This window comes from Numida meleagris, chromosome 1, assembly GCF_002078875.1.
Source record: "Numida meleagris isolate 19003 breed g44 Domestic line chromosome 1, NumMel1.0, whole genome shotgun sequence".
In the NCBI taxonomy this organism is placed as follows: domain Eukaryota; kingdom Metazoa; phylum Chordata; class Aves; order Galliformes; family Numididae; genus Numida; species Numida meleagris.
Window position 1 is genome coordinate 5,966,403 of NC_034409.1, and position 25,270 is coordinate 5,991,672.

The 25,270-nt window shown below is 40.6% G+C and overlaps 1 protein-coding gene across 1 annotated transcript in view; it reads left to right on the top strand.

Annotated features, from left to right (window-relative positions):
- CELF2 (CUGBP Elav-like family member 2) overlaps positions 1-25,270 on the top strand; it is a gene marked incomplete at its 5' end in the record, with an annotated part of 370,631 nt that overhangs the window by 340,523 nt on the left and 4,838 nt on the right. The window contains 4 exon segments of the mRNA XM_021384356.1: positions 9,216-9,347; positions 15,363-15,542; positions 18,971-19,114; positions 24,394-24,565. Of these exon segments, the coding sequence (XP_021240031.1) occupies positions 9,216-9,347; positions 15,363-15,542; positions 18,971-19,114; positions 24,394-24,521 (584 nt within the window). The 3' untranslated portion in view covers positions 24,522-24,565.

Here is a 25,270-nt window from a genome sequence, read left to right on the forward strand (position 1 = left end):
TTAATATTTCTTTTCCATTTGTCCCCAACTCTTACCATTTACCTCTTCTGTGTTAGTGACTGGGGAGATGTTAGAAATAGAATAATTTTGATTTTCTTTTCTTACTGCATGTATTCTCTTTTCATAGTTTTTTAAAATCCATTCTTTGCATTTTTTTACTACAATTTTATTTTCTGTTGCACACTGCTAAATCAAAAGGAGACTAAAATGAATCTAAAATGCATAGGAATTGTGCAAGGTCAAGACCTCCTCTTGTTAGATGTAGATCTAGCCCTGGAAAGTTTACATATGAAATACTTGAGGCAGACCAGAATCATAAACACAGCAAAGAGTTAAGTGGCATGTTCAGTCTTACCCTCTGTGCCTGTAAACAGACCTATAAACAGAAGCCAGATCTTCTGTTCAGTTTTCTCACAACCCACATTCATTTTTCATCTTTCTTTCATTCTGCTTCACTATAACTTGACTTTTTCTGCTTCTCTGCTACGCTGTTGTTTTTTAGGATCATAGGATAATGGAGGTTGGGAGGTCCTTGAGGAGGTCTATTGTCCAGCCCCAGCTCAAAACAGGGTCAAGTGTGAGGTCAGATCAAGTTGCTCAGAGCTTGATTTACTCAGGACTTGAAAACCTCCAACAACACAAACTGGTCAGTCTGGGTAATCTGCTCCAGTGCATGACAAACTTCACATAGAAAAGGTTTTTCCTTATATCCAGACTGAACCTCTCTTATTTCAATTTACCTTTTGTCCTCCTGCCATACACTGCTTTGAACAACCCAGCACCAGATTCCTGCACATCATAGGTGCAGAGGTGCTGCTGTTACATCCCCCTGAAGCCATCTCTTCAGCATGAACCGGCCCACCTCCACTGGGCATCTCCCTGCAGGATGAGTACTCCAGTCCTTGACCGCCTTGGTGGTCTCCCACTGAGCTCCATCCAGCTGATCAACATTTTTCTTGCAGTGAGGAGCACAAAACGAGATGTAGTTCTTAGATAAGATCTAACAAGTGCTGAGTAAAGGAGAAAAATCACCTGGATCTCTTGTCTCTGCTCCTTTCCATTCAGCCCAGGACACTGTTGACATTCTTACCTCCCAGAGCACACTGCTGGCTTGGGGTCACCTCCCATCAGAACCATTAGGCCCTTTACAGCAGAGCTCCTCCCAGCCCATCCATCCTCAGCTTGTGTCATTGAAACACATTGCTCCTCCTCAGGTGCAGGAATTTGAATTTGTACTTTCATGCAAAGAGACTTTCATAAGGTACACGTTGGCCAACTCTGCCTCTATGAGTTCCTTTGAATGTCAGCCCTTTAGTCAGGAGCTGATTAAGGCAGATCCATTTTATTTAATCCTTCGAGCCAGTGGGCTTGGGAGGGCAGCAGGAAATTAGAAAGGCAGCCTAATTCACAACAAGAAAGAGGATTCTAGATTCAAAAAAATGCCAGTATACATTTGACAGGAGACTCTCTCGAAAGAAAGCATGTGTTCTCTGCAGCTTCTCATGCTTAGAGTCACAGAGATGCTTAACCTTACATTTTTCAGTAGTATTGATCCCTGGCACACTGCTGTATCATCTTAACTGGAGCAAAGTACTTCCAGTGCTGAATTATTTTAACTCTCCATTAAGTAAAACAACAAGAACGAAGTTATGTTTCAAAGCTGAGTGATGTGCTTTGCTTTTTAACATATGCACATCCTCTACAACTGACTAAGCAGGATGTGAACAGAAAACAGATTTGCAGGTCACTGATAGCAAAGTAAATGTTGGGCTTCCTGTTGTGCCATGCATTAGGTAGTGACAAGCAGTTGTGGAGTGTAACAGAGCTGCCTAAAAGAAAGCTGTCAATAGGGCCGACATGGTTATTGTTGTGAATCGCTATTTGGGAAGTGCTAATGTAGTTAAGCCAGTTTTGGAGCTGCCCTGAAGCCTTGCAGCACCAGAAAGCTAATTCTGCTGCAGCAGTATTGACTCTTCTCATGGGTGAAGTGGGTGAAGGTCTACAGTAACCCTCCATGTAGGGAAAGAGAGGAAGCCTGGCTTCTTTTTTTTTGCCTCCCTGCCCACAGCAGGGAGTTGGATCATTATGATCCCTTCCAACCCAAGCCATTGTATGATTCTGTTATTTTCTTTGCCTGTTCTCTCTTGTAGTCCTGCCCTGAAACCAAAATAATGTTTCCAAAAAGAAACTTCACTTAAAATCTTTGAAACGTGTCTTCTGATAAGACACACTGGCAGCGTGTCCATGTATCATTTTCAGACAGTCTGCTGGAAGACAAGAAAGGAAACAGGACAAGGCAAAGAGGAATGAAGGGAGTGCACAGCCTCGTGGATATCACGACCCAGAAAATAGTGCTAAGTTTGCAAACACCGTATGGAGTTTCCTAGAAGCCCTTTTATTTGTGGAATATGGCTTTGCTGAGAAGTCATCTCTCAGATATTTACCAAGTAAATTAAAGAAAGAATGGGATCTAACACACACTTTAAACCATCTCTTTGCTAAATCATGCCATTACATGTGTGATTTAAATAGATCCTTCTATTCAGAGCAGCAGTGAGAGGATGTCTTCCTATAGTATTCTGTTCCATCAGGTGCCTGGACAGCTTTCTTGGTCTCCTCTGTTGGAGAACAGGATTTTGTATGTTGGCTCAGAGATGTGGATGAGGGGATGAGGGATTTACCCAACTCTCTACTGCAAGTCTGTACTGCATGAACTGTGTACTACAGCTGAACGTAGGTCTCTGGTTTTCTTACCTTAATATAGCTAGAAGTCTTGTCAAGGCCATTCCTAGGTCTGAAACACAGAGAATAAATACGCATGATAGAAATATACCTGCACCTCAAAGATGTAGCCTTCTATAAAACAAGCCAGCAAGTGGGAAGCAGCAGAATCAACCCTGTCTTGCAAAAAGACAAAACAAAACAAAAACAAAAGTAACCATAGTGGTTCATCCAAGTTAGCACAAGATGTCCGAGGCAGAACTGGGGGAGGCATCGACAGCATCTAGTAGTTTAGCTCATTGTGCATGCTGTCATGTGAGGCCATCCTACTTTGTATGACCTGTACTGTAACACTGCATAAGTCTCTGCTGTCTAGGTGTGCTTTACAGAAACGTGCACACCCTCTGCACATTGGTTCAGGATTGCCCAGCATCAGACAATTCTGTGAGCTCAAGATGTGATTTAGCTACATTTTCACAGATTGGCACCAGCTCTGCATGCAAGACAAAAGCAGACCCCTTACAGATCAGGAAGGGCAGGATCCATCCCCCATCATGTGATCCATCTGTAAGGCCTATGTCTACCTCTGTCTATCTGTGTCTGTGGTCTGTGGTCACAGTATGAATCAGTGGAAACAGGGCTATATCCAGAACACAATTCAGCTCATCCTGATGTAGAAATCCAAAGGTAGGGCACTGAAGTTAGATGTCTCTTTATCTGAGAGACAGTCCAAAACAACACTTCTGGCTAGACTAGCTTAAACTAACTGTGAGACTGCCAAAGGTGGAGAAATTAATCCCATCCACAATGTGCGCTGCAAAGCCAAAAAAATATTTCCATATCATTGACTTTCCTAGATGCTGTTATCCTGAACCTAGTTTTCCAGCTGATGCGAATCCAGATGTAAATCATTGTGACTCTGTAGATTTAAGCTTGCCAACAGAATGGCCAAAAGTTTATGTGTTAGTACTGCCTGTTTTTCTAGGTTGGCTTACTTTTTAGGAATTGTGTTGAAATACTGTTTAAATAAAAAGGGAAATGTCTCATTGCTCACTTAAACTTTTTGTATAAGAATCTCTGACTTAAAAGTTGCTATAATCTCTTAAATGCAGAAATTAAAATGTTGAGAATAGATGAAAATACCAGATACATCCAGCCTTAAAGATCTCCACGAAAACAACAGTGATAATTAAACACAAATATCTTTACTGTGTACAACATTCACTCCAACTCAAAATATGTTCACTGTATCAAAGAGAGCTGTGTTAAATAATATGTTAATCAAAGGCCAAGTTTCTTTATTTATAATGAAGCTCATAAAAAAATTTCATTTAGGAGGAGATCAAATTGCTGGGTTTGGAAGGGATTTGGCAATGTCATGAGGGAGAGCTGCAGCGTGCTCTTCTCTATTTCTCAACTTCTTAATAATATTATTTATATTATTTGGAAGTGTCTGGCTATTTCCTAAATTGAAGTTGAGTAGTTTGGAAGAAAAAAGAGGCAGATAGTTATGAGGCTGACTCAGAAATGTGGGAATAGAGGGATCAGTGAAGAAGCAACTTTAGTCTCTTATAGTTAAATATACATTTTGAACCTTACCCTTCATGGTTGCAGATGCTAAAATGTTCTGTAAAGTCTCCGTATGTGTCCTAGATGGAGGAGGCAACAGGTGTCCAGCACACAGCACATCTGCAGGAAACAAAGCAGATTTTTCTACAGGTCACAGGACAATTCTTTATTCTTGCAAGTCTTTGCTGACCTTTGTCCAAAGCTGTGATATTATTTTCACATATTAATAGATTTTTAAGGTTAGTTGGAGTTAAGGTGAGCATCTTGCCTGAACTCTTGCAACAGCAACGGTTCTCTGATTGAGCAACAGTCTCTTTGAGAAAGCTGTCAGCTTATTCCAGGGACTGATGTTAGAGAGGAAGAAGTTCCTTTGAGCAGACAAAATCTTATCTGTGGTGTTCTGATGTTTATCCAGGGCTTAAAATTGTTAGGGAGTGGTAGGTGCAGCAGATAAAAAGCAGCTCTGTTCTTCTCTGCCTATTGTATATGCAGCCATTGTATAATCATCAGGCTGAATCTCTCCCCCTAACTTCAGTATCAGCTAATTCACGCAGCCTGAGGAACATCACCCCGCCATATAGAGGTTTAAGGAGGCAATTATAAAATTGCCAGTACAAAGAGAAAAATAATATACCATATGTTGTGGAAGAAAGGTGTGCCATACAGAGAGACTCCAGAAGCCTAAGTCATAGGAGTTAGACTTGATGATCCTTATGGGTCCCTTCCAACTCAGGGTATTCTGTGTTTTGCACTTTTTGTGTGTTTTGATTTTCCTCACTGTTGCACTTAATATTGGTGCACCAGTAGCACAAAGAGGGTGATTCCTGGCAGCATTACAGCTCCGTACATCAAGCTGTCTGTGTTGCCGGAGAGAGATGCCTACTGTTAATTAAGCACCACTATGAAGTGATTCGGTTCAAAGCAGCTGTGTGCTGGTTTTGAGGATGGAGAGAGTTGTGGAATGTTTTCCTTTAATTTACATGGTGCCAGGAGAGCCTGGTAAAAATGAATTTATAAATTCTGTAGGTATCCAATCTATGTTTGTCATGTGGAAAACTAAAAGCCATAAATATAGAATAACGCTGTTCCAGCAGTGCATAATACTTCCTTTGCCATTACTCTGAGCAAGTTCTGGGAGCCCAGGAGCTTTGCTGACATGAAGGAAATATACAGGTTCCCCCAAAATAGTGCAATCATCTACCATTACCACGAGGCATGTAATTTTTCTTTTTTTTCCCCTTTGGTTCAGTAGACGTTAAAACTTTTAGTTGAAAGAAACTAGAAAAGGGCAAAAGACAGGAAAGGCATAGTCCTTGTCTTTGGATGATTTTCAATATATTCTGGGAGTTCATAAGGTAAAAACTTTCAGCTGGCCTAAGTCTCCACATGTCTCTTGTAAGACTTTCAAAGTCTTAAAATTTCTTTTCATCTCCCTGTAAGTTTTTTGAGGACAAGGAATACCATTACTTCAGCTATTGATTTTTTGCAGCATTTTTTGACAGATTTTCAGCTCTCTCTAAGTCTTGGTCCCATTCATAATAATGTCTTAGCTTATCACTGTCTTCATTTCATATGCACAGGATTCAGTAAAAGAGGAGAAGGTGTGGAGTCTCCCAGGATATCTCATCCAACGAGTTGCTGGATCCATCTCTTACAAGTGCCCTAATGAATGGAGCTCCTTTTATTTCTGTTCAGCTCATGTTCAATAAGATAATGGAAACCACACAATTTGTTCAGTTCCTTCTTCCTCAAAGAAATAGTAAGCCAAAGAGGAAAAAAACATTGTCCCAATGGATCTGTGAGACAGATAGCTGCTAAGCAGAGGAAATAGCCACAACAACAAAGTGCTGATTTCTGAAGTTCTTCAATGCTCCAACTAGTATTTTACATTGATTGTGTGCCAAGTCATTATTTAGGCAAGCTAGATAATCTGCATTGCAACTTCAAATGGGAGAATCGCTGAGGCACCTGCTCTGTGTTTGTCTGATGGAATAGAGAAACTTGAAAAGAATAAAAGAAAAAAATAAATGTTGGCCCCTGATATTGGCCATCCCCAAAGCACGTGTTTGAGCAGTGAGCCTGTTAAGAACCACCACGATGAGCTTTGTGGGCTACACAAGAGGATTTAATCAGATTTTTCTGCCTTCTCCAACAGATGTGTTGACAATCCATAAGCGTATGGCTCTCACTCACAAGAGTTATTTGCCCCCAAGAGCTTTAATGTAATTTTCAGGCAAACAATTTGCTAGCCCCCATTTCTCTCATTTCTTAAATATATGTGTTTCCTCAAGAGAAAAGAGTAATATAATTCTCTGAAACAGAAGTGGATGGAATTCAGCTCAGTCATAACCAATCAGATCCTTCAGATTTGAGGCTTAAGTGCTTCATTTAAATGATCTGATAATGAATATGAACAGAAACACAGAGATGTATTGGTCACAGGGAATTCACTGACATTCATTCACTTTGATTTTTTCTCTCTCTTCTCTGCTGGTGTTCACATTATCTGACAAAAGTGGTTTTTTACTTGTTTCTTGGATTACATCTTTTTAATCAAAGACATTATTGGCTTATTGCTTTGCAGAAGGTGATTGATTAACCAAGCTGCTTCTGTCTGCAACATATAAAATTATTCAGGTGAATATTCCAGATGTGGTGGAAGTAGGGACAGGGAATGCTCCAGAGTCAGGAAATCTCACCTGCATCAAGAGAGTCCTTTGGGCTTTGAGGCCCATGGAGGGAAGGCTTGTTTTTGGCGAGTCTTGAGGTTGTAAAGATGACTTCTTTGTAGATTAGGCCTTTGAAATTTACCCACAGAGTTAGAAAAATTAGCCTCAACTTCTTTTTCCTTCCTGGATGCTGCAAACTGTAGATACTCCACTTTCTTGAGGATTCACTGCGTAATATGATGTGTTAAACAACCCAAAAGAGCATCAAGATAGAAGTGATTTTAACCATTTCACAGCTATGTAATGGGTAGAAGCAAAAAAACATGGTGTAGACATGATGTGCCTCCAGTAGAGTATCAACAAAGCACTGACTTTGAATGTTCGCTTCTCAGAACAGAGTGCAATTTTTAAAGAAGAAAAGAAGTCTTTGTGATTGGTGCACTAACATAGGGCTCTAGAGACGAGCTAAAAACTTAATTGCTTCCGCAACTTTTATGTATAATTTATCTGATAAAACTTTACATATCTGTGAGTTAATTTTTTAATTCACACAGGCTATTCAAGGCCCCTCTACAGATGAAGTACACTTTTCTAATTCATCCCACCTATCCTGGATGGGATCTTTCTGGGCATCAGTAAACCAGATGAGGTTTAACAAAAGCAAATGTTGAGTCTTGCACCTGGGAAGGAATAACCACATGTATCAGTACATGTTGGGGCATGACCTGCTGGAGAGGAGCTCTGCAGAGAGGGACCTGGGGGTCCTGGCAGATGACAGGTTGGCCATGAGCCAGCAGTGTGCCCTGGTGGCCAAGAAGACCAGTGGCATCCTGGGGTGCATTAAAAGGAGCGTGGACAGCAGGTCGAGGAAGGTGATCCTCCCCTTCTACTCTGTCCTGGTCAGGCCTCACCTGGAGTACTATATCCAGTTCTGGGCTCCCCGGTACAAAAAAGATAGGGATCTCCAGGAGAGAATCCAGCAAAGGGTCACAAGGATGATAAAGGGCGTGGAGCATCTCCCCTGTGAAGAAAGTCTGAGCGAACTGGGTCTGTTCAGCCTTGAGAAAAGAAGACTCAGATGTGATCTTATTAAAGTTTATAAATATCTTAAGTGTGGGAGTCAAAGGGACATGGCAAACCTCTTTTCAGCGGTCTGTGGAGACAGGACAAGGGGAAATGGCCATAAACTTGAGCATAGGAAGTTCCACACCAATATGCTAAGGAACTTCTTAACAGTGAGGGTGACAGAGCACTGGAACAGGCTGCCCAGGGAGGTTGTGGATTCTTCTTCTCTAGAGATATTGAAGACCCTCCTGGATGCCTACCTGTGCAGCCTGCTGTAGGGGGCCTGCTTTGCAGAGGGGTTGGACTTGATGATCTCTAGAGGTACCTTCCAACCCCTACAATTCTGTGATTCTGTGATTCTGTGACCCTAAATGATAGACATTTCTAAGGTGCCTTATTTCCTATGACAAGAAATTGAGTATTCTTCTCTACCAAAGCATACAGTTGAGATGGATTCATCTCTCTCCCACCTTCAGCATTGTCTCAACATCATAGCAGCAAAGACCTTTTATCTATCTGAGCCTCAGCTCTCCTTCTGGCAGAGCGTTGGTAGAAGTATATAGTATCATCTATGGCATGCATGTACACAACTAGACCAGACTGAAGAGTAGACCAGACTAAAAGCCTGCAATAAGTAGTCACTTTTTGTGTTTGACATGTAATTCTTCTTTTTGTAAACTTCGGGTATTCAAATAGTGTTTATACAGTGCCCTGTAGCCATAACTGGAGAGTAGTGTCTCACAGAATATTTTAAATTTTACTTGAAGGGCCTGCTACAAAAATCTGTTGTATGACAAAATTACTACAAGGAATTTTATTTTTTCAGCATTGATGTTTAAAAAGTGGCAATATCTCAGCTGGGTAGCTGACCACCCTGAGATGCTTGCCTGGTTGACAAACTTTTGAAAAAGTGACTGATCTCCATCTTACTGTTTCTGTATTATGTTTGCAAATAGCACGGTGCTAAATTTTATGATCCAGATTTTGCAGTTCAAGGCTCATCAACTCTTTCCATGAACAATCATAGCAGAAACATTTTGAGCAAGGTTAGTCTATTGGTCTGATATTTTTTCTCTCTTTCTTGCAAGTAGCTTTGTTGTTCCACTTGGTGTTACTGTAAGTTGTTTTTTGATCAACTAACGTAACAAAAATATGGCCTTAATTTTGCCTTCTGTTTTTCTTTTCTTTTAGTGGCTGCATCAACTGCTAATTCCACAGCTGGTGCAGCCATGAATTCTTTGACTTCTTTGGGTACTCTCCAAGGACTGGCTGGAGCCACTGTTGGACTGAATAATATTAATGCACTAGCAGGTACCGTAAACAGTGAGTATTTATTGCTGTGGTGGACAGCCTTTCCCAATAATCATGCCAGAAAAACTGCCAATTGTAAAGTGATTATACAGTTATTTTTAATCTATATGCACAAATGGTCAAGCTGGTCTAGTTCCATTCTTGTTACATACGCAGTCCTGGAGTCTTTAAGTTTCACGTAATTTGCAAAGTGAAGTCTTTTGGGTCCCTGCAAAAAGATTCCTTTTCTTGAAAGCAAATGGAAGGTAAAAGAAATGTTACCAGGGAATCTGGTTACCTAGGTTATGGGAAGGGCTCCTTCTTCATTTTGGGAGTCTGAAAACATATCACAACAATGCACAAAACCTCATTCAGAAACGTCATGCTAAGAAAGGCACGCTTGCCACAGAGGTAGTTCTTTTAAAATGCTTGTAGGAATTATCAAATTGACTTGAGAGCAGCATACTTGCTTTTAAAATGAAGGCAAGTCTTTGGCTTTTAATTGGCAAGAGAACGGTGCTGTCAGTCGGCTGTAATACCAGAGCATGAGCATCTACCCTATGGCATCTTAAACCCTGACATACTAAGCTAAGTAGATCATGGTAGCTGTTAGAACATCCTTCTTGTTCTCTGCCTTGGTCAAGTTTTTCCTGAAGAAGAATTTTTTTTATTGTATCTGTTATGATGACTTCACCTTTGCCTGAAATGGAAGAAATTAATTCAGCTGCATTTCCCCCTCCTTTTTTTTAGTTGCTGTTGTTCCTTGCATTTCCTTCAGCAATGCAAGGAATCTACTTACTCATTGAGAGTCCATGACCCATCATAATGTGCCCCCAGGAATGGATGTCCTCCTCAGTATCACTTGCTCACTCTGATGCTCTGCATGATGTCCTTTTTGTTACTGTTATTTGGCTGCTCACCCAGTCCTTTTGTTCTGTGATCTCTGATTGTCATTGTTGGGAGATGGGAAGGAAGGGGGCTAATGGCTGTCCATGTAGCAATGATGAGTGATTGCATGGGGCCTTGTGTAAAACAGGTCTTGCTTCTGGCAAGGATACGCATATTTCACACAAACAACCTTATAGCAAAGATGACTTCAGAACAATTGAAGAAAAGTATGTATATTAAGTCCCAAAATGCCAATGTTAGTTTTTTTCTTATTCTAACTTACTATTAAAACAAGCCACTGACAATGGCATGCATGAAAAGCAAACTTATCTCCTCTTATGAGTTCTCTTAATAAGAGAATTACACTGTCAAAAGTAAGAAAACATTAAATGTCCTTTCCCTGATAAACAGTCATTGTGCTTTACATAGTTTTTATGAGGTCACAATATCAAGAGCAGCACATAGCATCCCACTGCTTCCCTCCCACAAATACTAAGAACCCAGGCACACTGGAGTACTCCAAGATAACATTCCCTTCATCAACACTGAGCAGGAATGAATCACCTATGAGCTCTTGACTTGGAAATCCTTCTGTTGTGCTCCTTTTAACATTTATTGCAAGGCTGCAAGCTAAGAGTTTACATTTTCTCCACAAGTATTTTCAGGTGTTGTGTGTGCAAATTTACCTGCATGTGCCATTTGAAGTATTAATGATGTATTCACAACCTGGTACTAAATTCCAGCTTGTTGTAAGCCACCATTGCTTCCACAGACTCATAACAACAATGGCTTCAGTCCCAAATCTTCATAGATTGCAGAGTGTGTACGTGCCTAGAACATCTCTATGTTTTAGCACCCATACTTAAAAAAATGTATGTGGATATGCCTGTCTCTTTATATACATAAGTATATCCATCTGTGAGAGAGATATAAAGAGGAGAAACTGTTTCCTCGTATGCTGTGTTGTGGCATGTGTTCCTCTCAGGGGAACACAGATTGTCAATTTCAGTTGCTTGTGATGCTGATGATAGCAAAGTGCTGTCCCAGTTCTAGCAACCTCCCCTGACTATTTTAATAATGGGCCAGTGCTTTTCCTAGTGACCATTTCTGATCCAGTTGTTCATATTCTGCCTTCAAGAAACCTGAAGTTCAAGGGGTCTGATGTTTCATAGCATGCTGTGGTCACAAGCAAAGATTGTTTTGTCATGAAGATTCCTGAAATAATTGTGCAGAAAAGCTGGAATTGAATTATATGCTTCTGGTTGGGGAATTAATGAGAATGACCAAAACACCAGTCAAGCTGAGCATAACCCCAGAGTGCATCAGGAGGTTGCACTGATCTTGCACATTCATTTACACTGATGTTTTGAAGGAGATATTATTCTGTTGAAACCGTGTCCATGTGTGTAAGATTCACTGGGAGAATATCTTCTAGGCTGAGCTCACAAGGGGACTCAGTCTGCTTTCTGGATCCTGGTTGGGTCCGGAGAAAATAGACTGGGCTCTGTGAACTGGGAGTGCTCACGTTGTAGAGAAAAGCATTGTAGAAACGTATCTGCGGTCTCAAAACTAAAAGTGGAATATGGTGAGTCAGCTGTCTCCAAGGGTTCGGCAACAGTTGTGCATACATAGGTCTCTCCAAAAGTAATGCCTCCTATCTATTTCATGGGAACTACAACAGATACAGAAAGCACGATCACACTGTTTGACAGAGAAAATTCTCAGCTACAAAGCACTATTTTTCAACATAGTCACCACCATTAGCCACTTCATGTAGATGAACTGATTGAGACACTCTTCATTTTGTAGTATGACAGCTGTACTTGGCAATCCAGACTGTGGCTTGTCTTTCACATCGCTGTCACCACTGCTGAAATACACCACCCACTGCCTCACTGTGCTTACATCCACTGTTTGGTCTCCATAAACATTCAGCAAGTCAATGAATGTCAATAAGTGCCATTTTTTCTGCACAGCGGGATTCAGTTCCACACCTTTGCTTCATACACGCTTCTGTGTCAGAGGCCATTCTGTCAGACTGCCCCTCTGCTGCCATCTGTCACACAGCAACAAAATGTAATGGAATATTAGTGGGAAGGTTCAACCTCTACTGCCATACCACCAACATCACTTCTGATGTCATGGGCCAAAATAATGAAATAGGAAACATTACGTTCGGAGCAGCCCTTGTACATTTGGGGATTCACCAGTCATCTTTTCTTCTGCTTGAAACATCTAAAACTGACAACACGTTAGACTGTCTCCTTTGAGGCAAGTAAATTTTAATAATCAAGAAAGACCATAGATACAGCATATTGGACAGCTATGACAAAATATTCGTATGTGAACCCACGGCAGTTAGCCTTTCTATCCCCATATTTATATCTGTAAAATGAAGATAAAAGTATTTGTGACAAATTTGAAGGTGCTTGGAAGGCACTTTGAGAAACCTTTGGACTTGCCAAGCATTGTCGTTTCTGTATTATGTAGCTTAGAAAAGTAGAATGCCGTGGATGAGAGACTCAAAATTATTTCACAGAAGTGAGAAAAAGACTAGAGTTTAATATCAGACTGAGGTGCATTGGTAGATATAATACAGAGATGGCAGAAATGTGTAACTGCAGGTGGACCTTGCAGATTTCATAAAATGTGAAAAGGGAGAAGAGAAAAAAATTTGAGACCTTTCTGCAGATTTGCTTTGCTCAGGGGGAAGCGTATTTAGACTGTAGTAGCGGTAGAAATGCCCTTCCCAGAAGCAGTGTGCTGAGCAGGGGCTATCTGCTGGCTGATCTGAAATAATTCGGTGGGTAGGGACTATTGATTCTGGGTCGAAGAAGGGGGAGGATGCTGCCCACAGCGATACAAAGCATGTTTGTCTAATAGGCTGATGACTCACAAAAGATAACATGTTATCCTAATGCTTCCTCTATTATCAAGTTATTTCAACACTATAATAAAGGGAGAGATACACGTTTTTTTATCAAGAGCCTTTACTTCAATCAGTGCTGTGTGTACACATGCAAGCAATGACACAAATTAAGTACAGAATCATCAGAGTAAGTTAAAGTCAGGCTCAGAATCAAATTATTGCTTTATCACCATTATTAGTTTAAATCTTCATTTTCAAAATATCCTGTGTTATAGATATAAGATGCTTCTTAAACTATATTGGTTTGCAGGTTTTGTTTTACATCTGGAACCATTATACAAGGAACAACTGACTCTGCTCTGACAGAGACTTTTGTTCATAGTGGCAGCCAGTATCTCCTATCAGGATACAGCAGTACTCTGAAGTGGGGTGGAGGGGAAAGAGAAATCTTCAAAGTGCAAGACATTTTATTAAGCAAAGCTAAGAATATCACATCTCTGTCAAGTGTTTAGTCACACAAATTATAGTAATATCAAAAGGTATAATTTATGCAGTACAGTTCTCTTAATTGGCACAGACTCTGGTGGAGCCAGAAAGGTGCCACTTGAGCAATTGTCCTGATTATCAGAGACTCATAGGAATACACTTTCTGAATCTACATAAGAGATGGAAGAAAACTAGCAGGTCAGCATCTTTATCCTCCTTTGTCAATTCAGGATAATTCCCTCCAGTATTCGTGCTATCTCCAAATTACTCATGTGATAAGGTTTATACCACTTTCCTTGAAGAAGCTGGTTTCCTAATGTAACAGATTTCATTGTTCATTCACTATAAAGTGTCCTCTGCTTAATTTCCTCACTTTTTTTTCCCATTTACATAGAAGCCCTTTATTGTTGCTCTGAAGTTAAGCCTTCTTTTTTCTTTTCAATATTCCTCTCTTTTGGGTCCCCGTACAACTCCACCAGTCACCCCCACCCATCATTTTGCCAGCAGGAACTGTACACAGTCAATGTCTAAGAAATGGTGGCTGGTGGTTCCAGGTGCCCCATTTTTCTGGTGACTTTTTTGCTGTGCCTTGAGGGGCATGGTTAAGCCCTAATAGGTTGTTTGTGAGCTGTTCACCTGAAAAATGGGGAGCACGGGGTAACTAGTCACACACAAAAGTTGGCCTCAGACCTGCTGAGCAATTACTCTCTATTTGACAATAGTCAGAAGTGTGGGCAACGAACAAATTTCTGAATTCTGCTACCCATTTGACTGCCAAAGGGGCTCTAACAGGGAAAATTTCACTTTTTTCTGGAATTTCTGAAAAACATAAATGTTAACGTTGTTAACTTTGTTGTGGCTCATTTCAGAGCCATGAGGATGCACAGAAGTAATGAAAAGAGGCTGCAGTCCAGGAGTTAGTCAGAGTTCTTTTGCAGACAGCACTGTTTGCATGGATGAGGGATGCCATTTTATGCACAGCTAGCAATCCAGTCTGAAATTTCCTCCTTGGCAGTCATCCCAGTCAAATTAATCTCTTATTTATCAGGATGTGGAATCGTGTTGAAGAAAAAAATTAAGCAGCTCTGCTTCCAGTGAGGAGTAAAGAAACACATTGCTAGAACCAAACACTTTTGTTTCTTTGTAAAAGATTCTTGGTTTGGATGAAGCACTTGCAGTCAGTACAGATGCGCTGTTGTTCATTCATTCTGCCCTTACAAGAGTAGCTGGGGGAGGAAGATGGAAATGCGAAGCATCACCGTCCATCTTCCTACCACAAATCCAAGAGACAAAGCCTGGAGCTGTGTGGACGATTGTTTCAAAATGCTGTGCATCAGGGTTCTCTGCTGACTCTGCATGAGCAAAGAGTCCTCATTACAATATAGTCACCTCCTATTGATGAAGACCTGGCCAGAGAGAGTGGGTTTTCTCACAGAATGCTTTTTCCCAAGTGGCCAGCTCACAAAGATGGAGGTTGAGTGGGTCCTGCTGTTGGACCCCCCAGGAAGCATGAGGCTTGATGCTGATGGGCAGAGAGGGTTTGGGGAGCACTGAGCTGTGGTACTTGCCAGTAGCAGGCTGCATGTAAGTCCGTTTGACTGTGCAACCATTGTGCTGAAGTGATCCTGATGCCAAAGTCGTGTTTCTTTGTTTTCAGTCCCATTTGGTGCCACGCCGAGCTGCATGCACTGCCGTCTTTGTCAGTGTCAATATAATACCAACGACTTTCGGAAAGCACTAATGAACAAGTGCAATTTCTTTTCTCTATTGTTGGGTTTTTTGTAAAGTTGCTCAAATGCTCTCAGGTATGGCGGCCCTGAACGGAGGACTCGGCGCAACAGGCTTGACGAATGGTACGGCCGGCACGATGGACGCGCTCACCCAGGCCTACTCAGGAATCCAGCAGTACGCTGCCGCTGCGCTGCCCACCTTGTACAGCCAGAGCTTGTTACAGCAGCAAAGCGCCGCGGGCAGCCAGAAGGAAGGTAAGCATCTGCCCATTTCAGGGTAAGCCATGCTCAACCAAGCATGTGGTGTTTCCTGGAAGATCCAGAAGGCTAACTGTATCCTGGGCTGCATCAACAGAGGGGTGGCCAGCAGGGAGAGGGAGGGGAATGTCCCTCTCTACTCTGCCCTCATGAGGCCCCATATGGACTACCACATCCAGGCCTGTGGCCCTAAACAAAAGAAAGACATTGAGCTGTTGGAGCGGGTCCAGAGGAGGCCACAAGGATGCTCAGAGGGCTGGAGCACCTCTCCTTTGAAGACAAGCTGAGGAAGCTGGGCTGCTTCAGCCTGGAGAAAAGAAGGCTCAGTGGAGACCTCATTGTGGCCTTCCAGGGAGCATATAAACAGGAGAGAGACCAACTTTTTACACAATCTGACAGTGATAGGACATGGGGGAATGGTTTTAAACTAGAAGAGGGGAGATTTAGGTTAGACATTAGGAAGAAATTATTTTTGGAGAGGACAGTGAGGAATTAGCACAGACTGCCCAGGGAAGCTGTGGGTGCCCCATCCCTGGAGTTGCTCAAGGCCATGTTGAATGGGAGCCTGGGCAACCTGAGCTGGTGGGGGGCAACCAGCCCACAGCAGGGAGTTGGAACTAGATGATCTTTAAGGTCCCTTCCAACCTAAGCCATTCTATGGTTCTATGGTTCTATGATTCTAAGACAAATCTGCCATTCCCACAGCCATGTCTTGGGTTTATTGCTTCACAGTGGCTCAGTGAAAGATGTCAGATAGCCTTGTCTTTGATGTTTACATTTTCTTCTGCTCTGATTAGTGTTTTTTATTTTTTCAATCTCTACTGTAATTCTCTTTTTTACCATCTCTCCTTCCAGCCATACCTTACTGACAGTTCTGCTCTAAAAGCAGTGCTGCGGAAAAAGGCATCAGTAGCAAAATTCATCCCTTTTCGGGTGACCCTCACTCACACTCTGCGCTGGTTTCCATTTTCCGTGATAATGGAGTTAATCTGATTAGGTTTAAGTTTTCTGAGTCAATGACAAGACCTGGCTTTGCTCTAAGTGGTTCTTTGCTTAATTCTGGGTTTTGCAGGGATGCAACTAAGGGAATGATTGCCCCTCTCCCCGCACCAGTAGAGCAAAACAAACCTCAGGAGTTTGCTGCTGAGAATAAATGAATACTAATTACTAAATGTTTAGTAAAATGAGGTTACCCTTTTCCCCTCTTCCATTCTCCTGTACTCAGGCATTTTGGGGTTTTGTTTCTGTTTTCATTGCTTTCACTTCTCTCATCCTAAATTCCAGCTAATTCTAGAAGGACGGGAAAATATTGCATGCTTTCTAAGATTGTATCTATGCTCCCACTACTGCTCTTGCCAGAGATATGCTTTGGAAATAAACCCACTGTAATATCCTCAGGAGAAAGATTTTTATCCTCTTTTAATATCGTATCTTGCATGTTATGGGATGTGGTGTTTCCTAGGAAGATAAATTCGGCATTCCCCCAGCTGGTTGTTATATGAGGACACTGTGGAGTTAAAATGCATATTTTCTCTAAATTTGTTGTTTCATTTACTGCTAAAAGCTTGGATTGTAGTAAATGAAAGTTTTTTGTTGTTTTTTTTTTTTTTTTTCCAAATTCTGTTGTGCTCTCTGCTCTCGTCTTTCATCTCACTCACTTTGGTCTGTGGCAGTAGACTGTTTGACACCAGAAATTGTTTATCTGGTGTCATTCTAAGATACTCACTGAAGGACAATTTGATTTTCTTCTGTTTGTTTTGGTCAGTATATGAGCTATCAAGTGTAGGCTTGTTTTTTGTGTTTTGAATTGGCAGTGTCTTTTTAAAAACACAGCCTGTTTTGTTATATGTCTTATTTCTGTAAGTAAGGGGTTAAGTTGAAGTGAATAAATTCCATCTTTGAATACTGACAACTCTGTTTTATTTCTTAACACGATTTCTCCTAGCATGGTGAGGAGTGGTCAAGGATAACAAAATACCAAAGCAAAATACGGTGTCAGTACTAAATGCTGAAGCATAGCGAACTGCCTTATGCACATGCTGTAAACTATTGTTGAATAAGTTTTACTTGCTATTTAAAAAATAGTAATATGTTTAAATAACATTTTAATAAATAATTTTTTTGAAATTATTGTTTATTTGTTGTAAGAAGAAGTAAGTTACAGGCGAAATTCTTTTTTCCTCTTCGCCCCCCCGCTTCCCCAGTAAAAACTTTTTTTAAAAACATTTTTTTGTAAGCCATTTATACCCAGTGTTGGGTAAACATTGCAGCCTTTTACTTCAGGCTGAGAGAGGGCAGCAGCCTGGTTCTTCTGATATGAGAGAGGTGAGTCTTAGTGACTCTGTTGCAGAAGGAACTCCACGAATCTGGTGTGTGCTTCCATCTCCAATCCCAAAAACCACAGACATCCCATCATATACACACTTAGGATCCATTAAGCAAGGGAAAATTTAAATGAGTTACCTTATGTATGTTTTTATCAGAAATGTTTGTTCTCTTGTGCTCCCAGTGTCTGTGTGGTAAGGCCCCATGTCTGGTTCCATCATAGGTCACATTAACGGCTCATTCCCAGTATATTACTATAAAAGAAAAACTGAGCTGATAATAAATAAAAACCAGCACTATTATTTCTAGGGGGCATGTTTAAACCAAAAGCACCAATAATATGTATCTCAGGCTATAAGAAAAATATTCAAAGCACCTTCAAGCTTGTACCTCTCTTTTCAAACTCAATTTGTCGAAAGCCACTTCAATCTCAACCTAGCAACTTCAGTTTGAACTTCTAAATATTAATTATTTTACAAAATTTCTTCCAGGAGATAGAGCTTTCTCTGAGGAATTCCTATTTTAAAAAAAAGGCAAGCTCTTTAGTTCTTAGTATCTTTCTCTCTCTGACTTCCCTGATTTCCAAGTCAGAAGGTTTGCTTTGTCTTACCCTTTCTGTTCCCATCCCCACCAACTTCCTGCCTTTTTAGCTTAAATCTGTGATGCTCAAATCTGAGCTCAGCTCACTGCATTTCCTAAATGCCTGCAATGGAGAATTAAACCAACAAACTCATGTAGGTGTTCGAGGCAGCAGGGGGCTCTTTGTGCAGATCTCTGAGTATTGTGAGAGAGTAATACATTGTGTACTTGCTTTCCTAACCCTAATTTTACTGAAAGGCACTTGTGTAAATTGAAGAAAGAGTATGCAGTTTAACTTCTTTTGTAGTAGAGGTATCAAGTGAACACTTTGCAAGATAGGATGCTCTAAAGAGCTGCGTTTCAGCTCTATTCCTTTGATGATCCACTTACTTCTCTTCCTTCGGAGCTGGAAAGTGAAATGCTTTCTGACCATCACCTTCAGTAAGTGTTATGGAAAAACAGATTAAACATAGCTCTTGTAATAGCCATTTTCATACTTTTGTTTGTTTGTTTTCCTAAAGGTCCAGAAGGGGCAAACCTCTTTATTTACCACCTCCCCCAGGAGTTTGGAGACCAGGACATTCTGCAGATGTTCATGCCTTTTGGAAATGTTATCTCTGCTAAAGTCTTCATTGACAAACAGACCAATCTGAGCAAGTGCTTTGGTATGTCAAATTTAATAAATTAAATAGTAAGAACCACATGCACTGCAGTGAAAAGGGGTCAGGAAAGAAAATTAACAGCAGTGTGAGAAATGTCATACTGGAATCTCATTCCCAAAATAATGGACTCTTAATCCTCAATTGAGTGGAAGGATGCACAGGCAAACTAGTTCTAACTAAAAATTGGATGTGAAAAAACAATAATAATCTTCCAGTCTGACATCTCGCATAAATGTGTCAAGTACATGAAACTAATTACACCCTATGTGGGGGAATGTCATTTAGTATACTATTAAGCTGCCTTATTATGGATAACTAATTATTCTCTATTGTATAGCTGAGCCACTTAAGAATGCTCCATGTTTAACCCATTACTTCTACATTACAGGAATTTCTTTCTTCTGAATTAAGTACAAGATTGTGCAATTAGTGTTTGAATGGCTTGTACATGTAGTTCAGAACACTTTACAGACAGTTGATGTCTAGATATGCAGCTATAACTGCTGCAGGCAGGCTCCAGTGCATTATGAAGAGTAGCATCTTCCCTTAGGGCAGGGATGAAGGCAACACCAACTGATCAGTGTCAAGCTTCCCAGGGAATGCTCTGAGCTACCAGAAAGCTAGGTTGCAACAGAGGAAAAGATTATGTGTTGGTATAAAACAAGTTCTTGGGTTAGTCAGGTAGGGTGATGTTCTTTGAATGACATAGGTGCGCCAGTTTAGTGACTTGATAGAGTGGAAAACAGAATGTCAGCGAGTGGTAATCTGTTAGATTGTTGGTCTAATAACAGTAATCTTAATGCAAGGCATGAGGAGGGCATGGGAGGAGGACAGAATCTCTGAAAGAAAATTTGTGAAGGTTTGACCCAAAATAGTGGAGCTTCCAGAAAAATAACAGTATGGAAAAACAAGTGTATGTATGATAAATTAGTCATGACAATGCGTTCAGTTTCAAAAACTCCCTGGTGCTGGCACCGTTACTCTTTGCACAGCACCATCCCTTAATTTTCAGGTTTCTCCATTAACTGTAATATGTGTTTCTTAGCTTGCCTATCATTACATTTTTATATCTACGTTCTGTTAAAATGTGTCTGTCAAAGGTTCTGTCTACACAAAGAGCATTCAGTAGCAGCTGTTGGGCTTTAACCCATTTTGAAAGGGGCTGAATTTATCTAAACACACAGTACCCAAAAAAGAGCAGCATTTATCATGCTACTCAGAAATACCTACTGCACTGGAATTCAAGTCATACCACAATCTGGGTGTTTTTCACCTAAAGACAGGCCCTTAGTACACCTGGAAAGTTAATTCACTTTAGAGAAAGGGTGCAACATTCTTTCTGCATTTTCCCGTATTTTTCTGGTCCCTGTTTATGCTTTACAAAAAACTGTTCGTATTTAGACTAATGTACTACAGCATATTTCTGCAATGGGTTAAAACAGTCCCTGAGGCTGTAGCAAATTTGAAAAGTGGAATTGAAAATGACTCCCTATTGATCTGGAACCAGTTCAGTTAGTATGTTGGGGTGACAAAATCATTGTTGAGGTCTCCACGAATCTTGATGAAATGTCAAATCAAGCTGTGTTAATCGAAACGCAGCAATTGTGATCACTAATGAAAAAATGTAGATTAGTTTGAGCAGGCAGCTCAATTCATCAACTTGCTTCCCACACTAGCTTTTTGTGGGTTTCCTTTTACTGTTTGATTACCTACCTACACATTTGTCTGGATTCATGGGACACAATTACCTAACTTAGAATGATGAACTGAGGCAATCTTGTTTGAGGGAAAACAGAGGGGTCAACACCCAATGGATGGAGCAGTCCTCTGTCTTTTTGGCATTAGTCAGGTTTCACTAACATTGCAATTCCTCATTCTTCCTTCCCCCGATATTCTGCCACCAGTGAGAGTTCTGCTTTAAAAGCAAAAAGTACTGCACTGGCAGAGGAAGTTGAGATGTTCTGATTCAGTAGGTGACTACCTGTATGATGCTGCTAATCACAGGCCAGAATTAATCCTGAGAGTTTTGTGTACTGTATTTCTGTATGCATTGCTCTAGTTTTACTAAGCAAGAATCACCTTATCTCTTTCTTGTTTCAGCCCCATATTTGTATTTCAAAAGCTTTTTTTTTCCTCTCTCTTCGTACTCCCACCCAAAAACTGAGACAATAGTGCATCTGAATTACCCGTTACCCACTTGTAATGGCCATTGCTCATAGTGCAGTTTGGGTTTGATTCTTTTTTGTTTGGCTGGTATGGTTGGGGTTTTTTTGGAAGTCAAATTACAGATGAGGACAGAATGAACATTAGAATGGTGAAAAGATTGTCCAAGGCCATCCATTGGCAGAATTGGAAAGGGAAGGTACATTCCAAGTGAATCTCAGGGTAGTGATATACAATGATAAGCCTTTATGTAACACTGCTTCACAAAATGAAAAATTACTTTCCTTTGCAGAAAATGAGCTTTGGTATTATTTGCTTTCTTGTCCAGCTCAGATGAATGCTCAAGAGATTAAATAGTGATGAGGATGACAGGACAGTCCATCTACCCCTGAAAGTACTCTTCCATGAGCTCTCATGAGCTCTAGTTGATTCTGCAGACAAAGGGTTTCACTCTCCAGGCTTCTCTCTCGTTTTTCATAAATCTTACAATAACAGAAATGAGAAAATGTAAAAGGCAGGGGAGAAGGTATCTAGTGACATCCATGTGTAAATGCAGTCTGCCACACAGCAAAACTGCTACCCAAATGATTAAAAATATTTATCCTGGTTACAGAGGTACCAAGAGATTTAAAACAAAATCAGAATCATCATGACATGTGCTTTGAAAATTGATAAGAAACATAATTCCCATGTAACCTGCAATTTAAGTTTCAGACAAAAAAATGATGAATGGTTGCAATCAGAAGCAGATAAATAAAGGGAGAGAATGCCAGACTCCTCCACGAGCTTTAGAAATGAAGGCTGATGATAAGGGACAAGATGAAAGTGTAACAGGCTAATGTAGATATAGCGTTCTATGTATAGAGACAAATTGTGAATCAGAATAACAATTGAATGATAAAGGCTGATTCCACTGGTGCAGCACAGAGAATGTATGTTTGAATTTGTGGCTGTGTCAAGGAAACTATTAAAGAGACATTGAATGAAGTGACTCATTACATCCCTCTGGAAGGTAAGCATAGCCTGAGCTTATTGTTCTTCTGTCAAAAGGGGAGCGTCTCATTTCGTAGCATGAATGGTGGGCAGAAAAGCCGCTTCTGGATGTACTTGCTTTTCTTTATTCACCATTCATAGATGCCACCTGATGACTAGTTTAGATCAGTTGCTTGACTTTGAGGTCACTAAGACTAGCTAAGATAAAAAGGAACTAAGGTAATGAGAATTTCATAGCCGAAGACCATTCCAATTGCTCTTAAGAGAACAACGTGAAGGTCAGGAAGGCTGTAGAGGAAACTGCTGAATTGTGAAGGAAGGTAAGAGTAGCTACACCTTGGTTATGGAATATCTGCCTGGAAGGTGCTACAGCTGCCTTTCAGCTCACGGTAGATATCTGTTCTGTCCCCAAGGAAATTCTAGAGCTTGAGACTGAGATCTGTGAGCTGATGGAATTAGACAGGGGAGTGCAGTGATAAGAGAGTGACTGGAGTCATGTGGATAGATAAGATCTCCTAGAAGAAGGCAGGGGAAAGAAAGGAAGAAAGGAAGACAGTGATGAAGTTCCTCAGGATATGGCAATAATATTAAGAGGAAATGATCAAGTGAAGAAAGTGAGGAAGTGACAAGTTACCAAAACCAAGGAAGGTATAGAGGAACATTTATTATCCCTTGAGGAGGTGATGATTAATCAACCACATGAATCGATTGTATTGGCTTTGGCCAGGAGAGGGTTTACAGAGATTTAAGCGAGAAGTGTTTTTTGAGTGGAATGAGCAAAAGTGAACCTGAATTGTCAGAGAAGAGCCTTAAGTAAATAGTTTGGTGAAGGTGAAATAAGGTGAACTAGAGGGAAGGTCTGTGAAGGAGGGAGGGCAGTCAGGGACCAAATCACTTGTTACGAGGGGTTCTTTTCTTTACAATGAGGAAAGTGTATCACTCTGACACTGAAGAAGAAAGAGGGCAGCAGTGCGAGGTAAGTAAGAGCCATAAAAGAGCAGGTTAAAATGACGGTAAAAAGAGGTTTTAAATCGGAAAAGGATGCAGGCACTAAGTACAAATGAAGAAAGCTGATAGAAGAGAGCAGCTGAGAAGCTTCTGTGTTAGTATTGAAAACAAAGTGTATGGGAGCCATGCTTTAACAGAGTGAAGGGATATGTATTAAGGCAAATTTAAGTGGAAAGAAGAAGGAGCATTTCAAAGCCAATGTATAATAGCAGGCTGGAATTCAGTAGTAATTAGCCAGAGCAGAGACAGAGCAGCAGTTAGGCAAGCCTTGCAATTACAAGTGGGAGGCCCAGATATGAAAATGAATTTTGAGCTTCCGGAATCAGGGAGATTTGAGTCCATTATGAACAGAGCTTTTTCAGTCTCGCGGGGAAGAGAAAGCTGAGCCAGGCCAGCCATTCTGAATTACCCGAGCAAGCATTATCCCCTCTAGTTAGCGCTAACAACTGAGGAGCAGAAGATCTAGAGTTCTCATCAAGCCCTGCCATCATCTTCATGTTGTTGCTTAATTCCGATCCTTGCATACCCCTTTTGGGATCAAGAGGCCAAATTAATTAACATTTAATGTACCTTGAGATCTTGAACCAGAAGGAGCTGCAAAAATGCAAAATATTATTATTGCAACTGTCCCAGGCTGGGCCCAAGGAGATGGCTGTTTAATACCACCCAGGACCAGTGCTCATGAGCTTACATTCCGAAGTGCAACTGCGCACAAGCATCCAAGTTTGGGTTTTGTTCCTGTAACCAGGCATTCTATTTCAGCTTCACATCATCAGACTGGGCTAATAGACTGGAATGTATGTAGATATTACAGTGAACAGTGTTACAGTGATAAATATCTATGGTCTCTAAGGTAGGTAGATAAAAAACAGATTGGGAAACTGCATTGCACCAAAACTGGACAGCTGCATCCCAGCTAGAAAAGAAATATTATAAAGGTAAAGCAGAAGGAAAAGGAAAAGAGAGGAAGTGGGATATAAACTGTGATCAGCTAAATAATTGAAAGAGAAATAAACGTGTCAAATAAATAGTAATAATAAAATCCTAACAAAAGCCTTCTGGAATTTGTTCTAACCTACAGTTCGCTTTCTCTCCCGCCTCCATTCTGTGTCTCGTAGGTTTTGTTAGCTATGACAATCCAGTCTCTGCACAAGCTGCTATCCAGGCTATGAACGGCTTTCAGATTGGCATGAAACGCTTGAAGGTTCAGCTGAAACGCTCCAAAAATGACAGCAAACCTTACTGATCTTAACCCCAGATGCTTACTGCTCTTATTTTAGCTTTCTTAGGGTAAGTCCCATGAGCAAACCTGTCCTCTGCAGGGGGGTTAAGAGAGAACATATAGCCAACCTTCACCAAGAGACAGTTATTTTTACAGTTACCACTTCCATTTCCCCACTTGTCCTTATTACACTTGGCTCACATTTCCTCGCCAAGTAATTACTGAGTTGTGTTACTGTATTTTGTTTTGCAGCATAATTTATCTCCTTTTTAAAAAATAAAGGTCTTGAAATTCAAAGCAACACACACACACACACACTCAAAAAATGTGCAATTTAACTCTGTGAACCCTGGTGCCATTAGCACACAATAAAAGTTGTTTTCTATGGATGGATTCTATTTTACCAGGGTGGCACCAGCAGTTTATAGGTTAAAGAAAATGGCCTCATGCCAGTTGAAGCACTTATTTTGCAACAAAAAAAATTTGAAACAAGTCTTTCCACTACATCAACTTGTTTTTTGAGAAGATTTGATTTATTTTTTTTTTCTCAGTTCAAAACAATGTATTGTTATATATTAGTCTGATTTTACACTGGTCGTCTTTATATTTCACTTTTTTTTAAGTTCTTGGTTTTTTTTTGGAAAGGATTAATGTAAAAAAGATTTAGAGATCTGTTTCTAAAGCTACAGGGTTTAAAATAAAAAAAAATAAAATAAAATGAGTGACAATACTTGATGTTTCTTGAGAGATAAATTTAATAATAATAAAAAAAA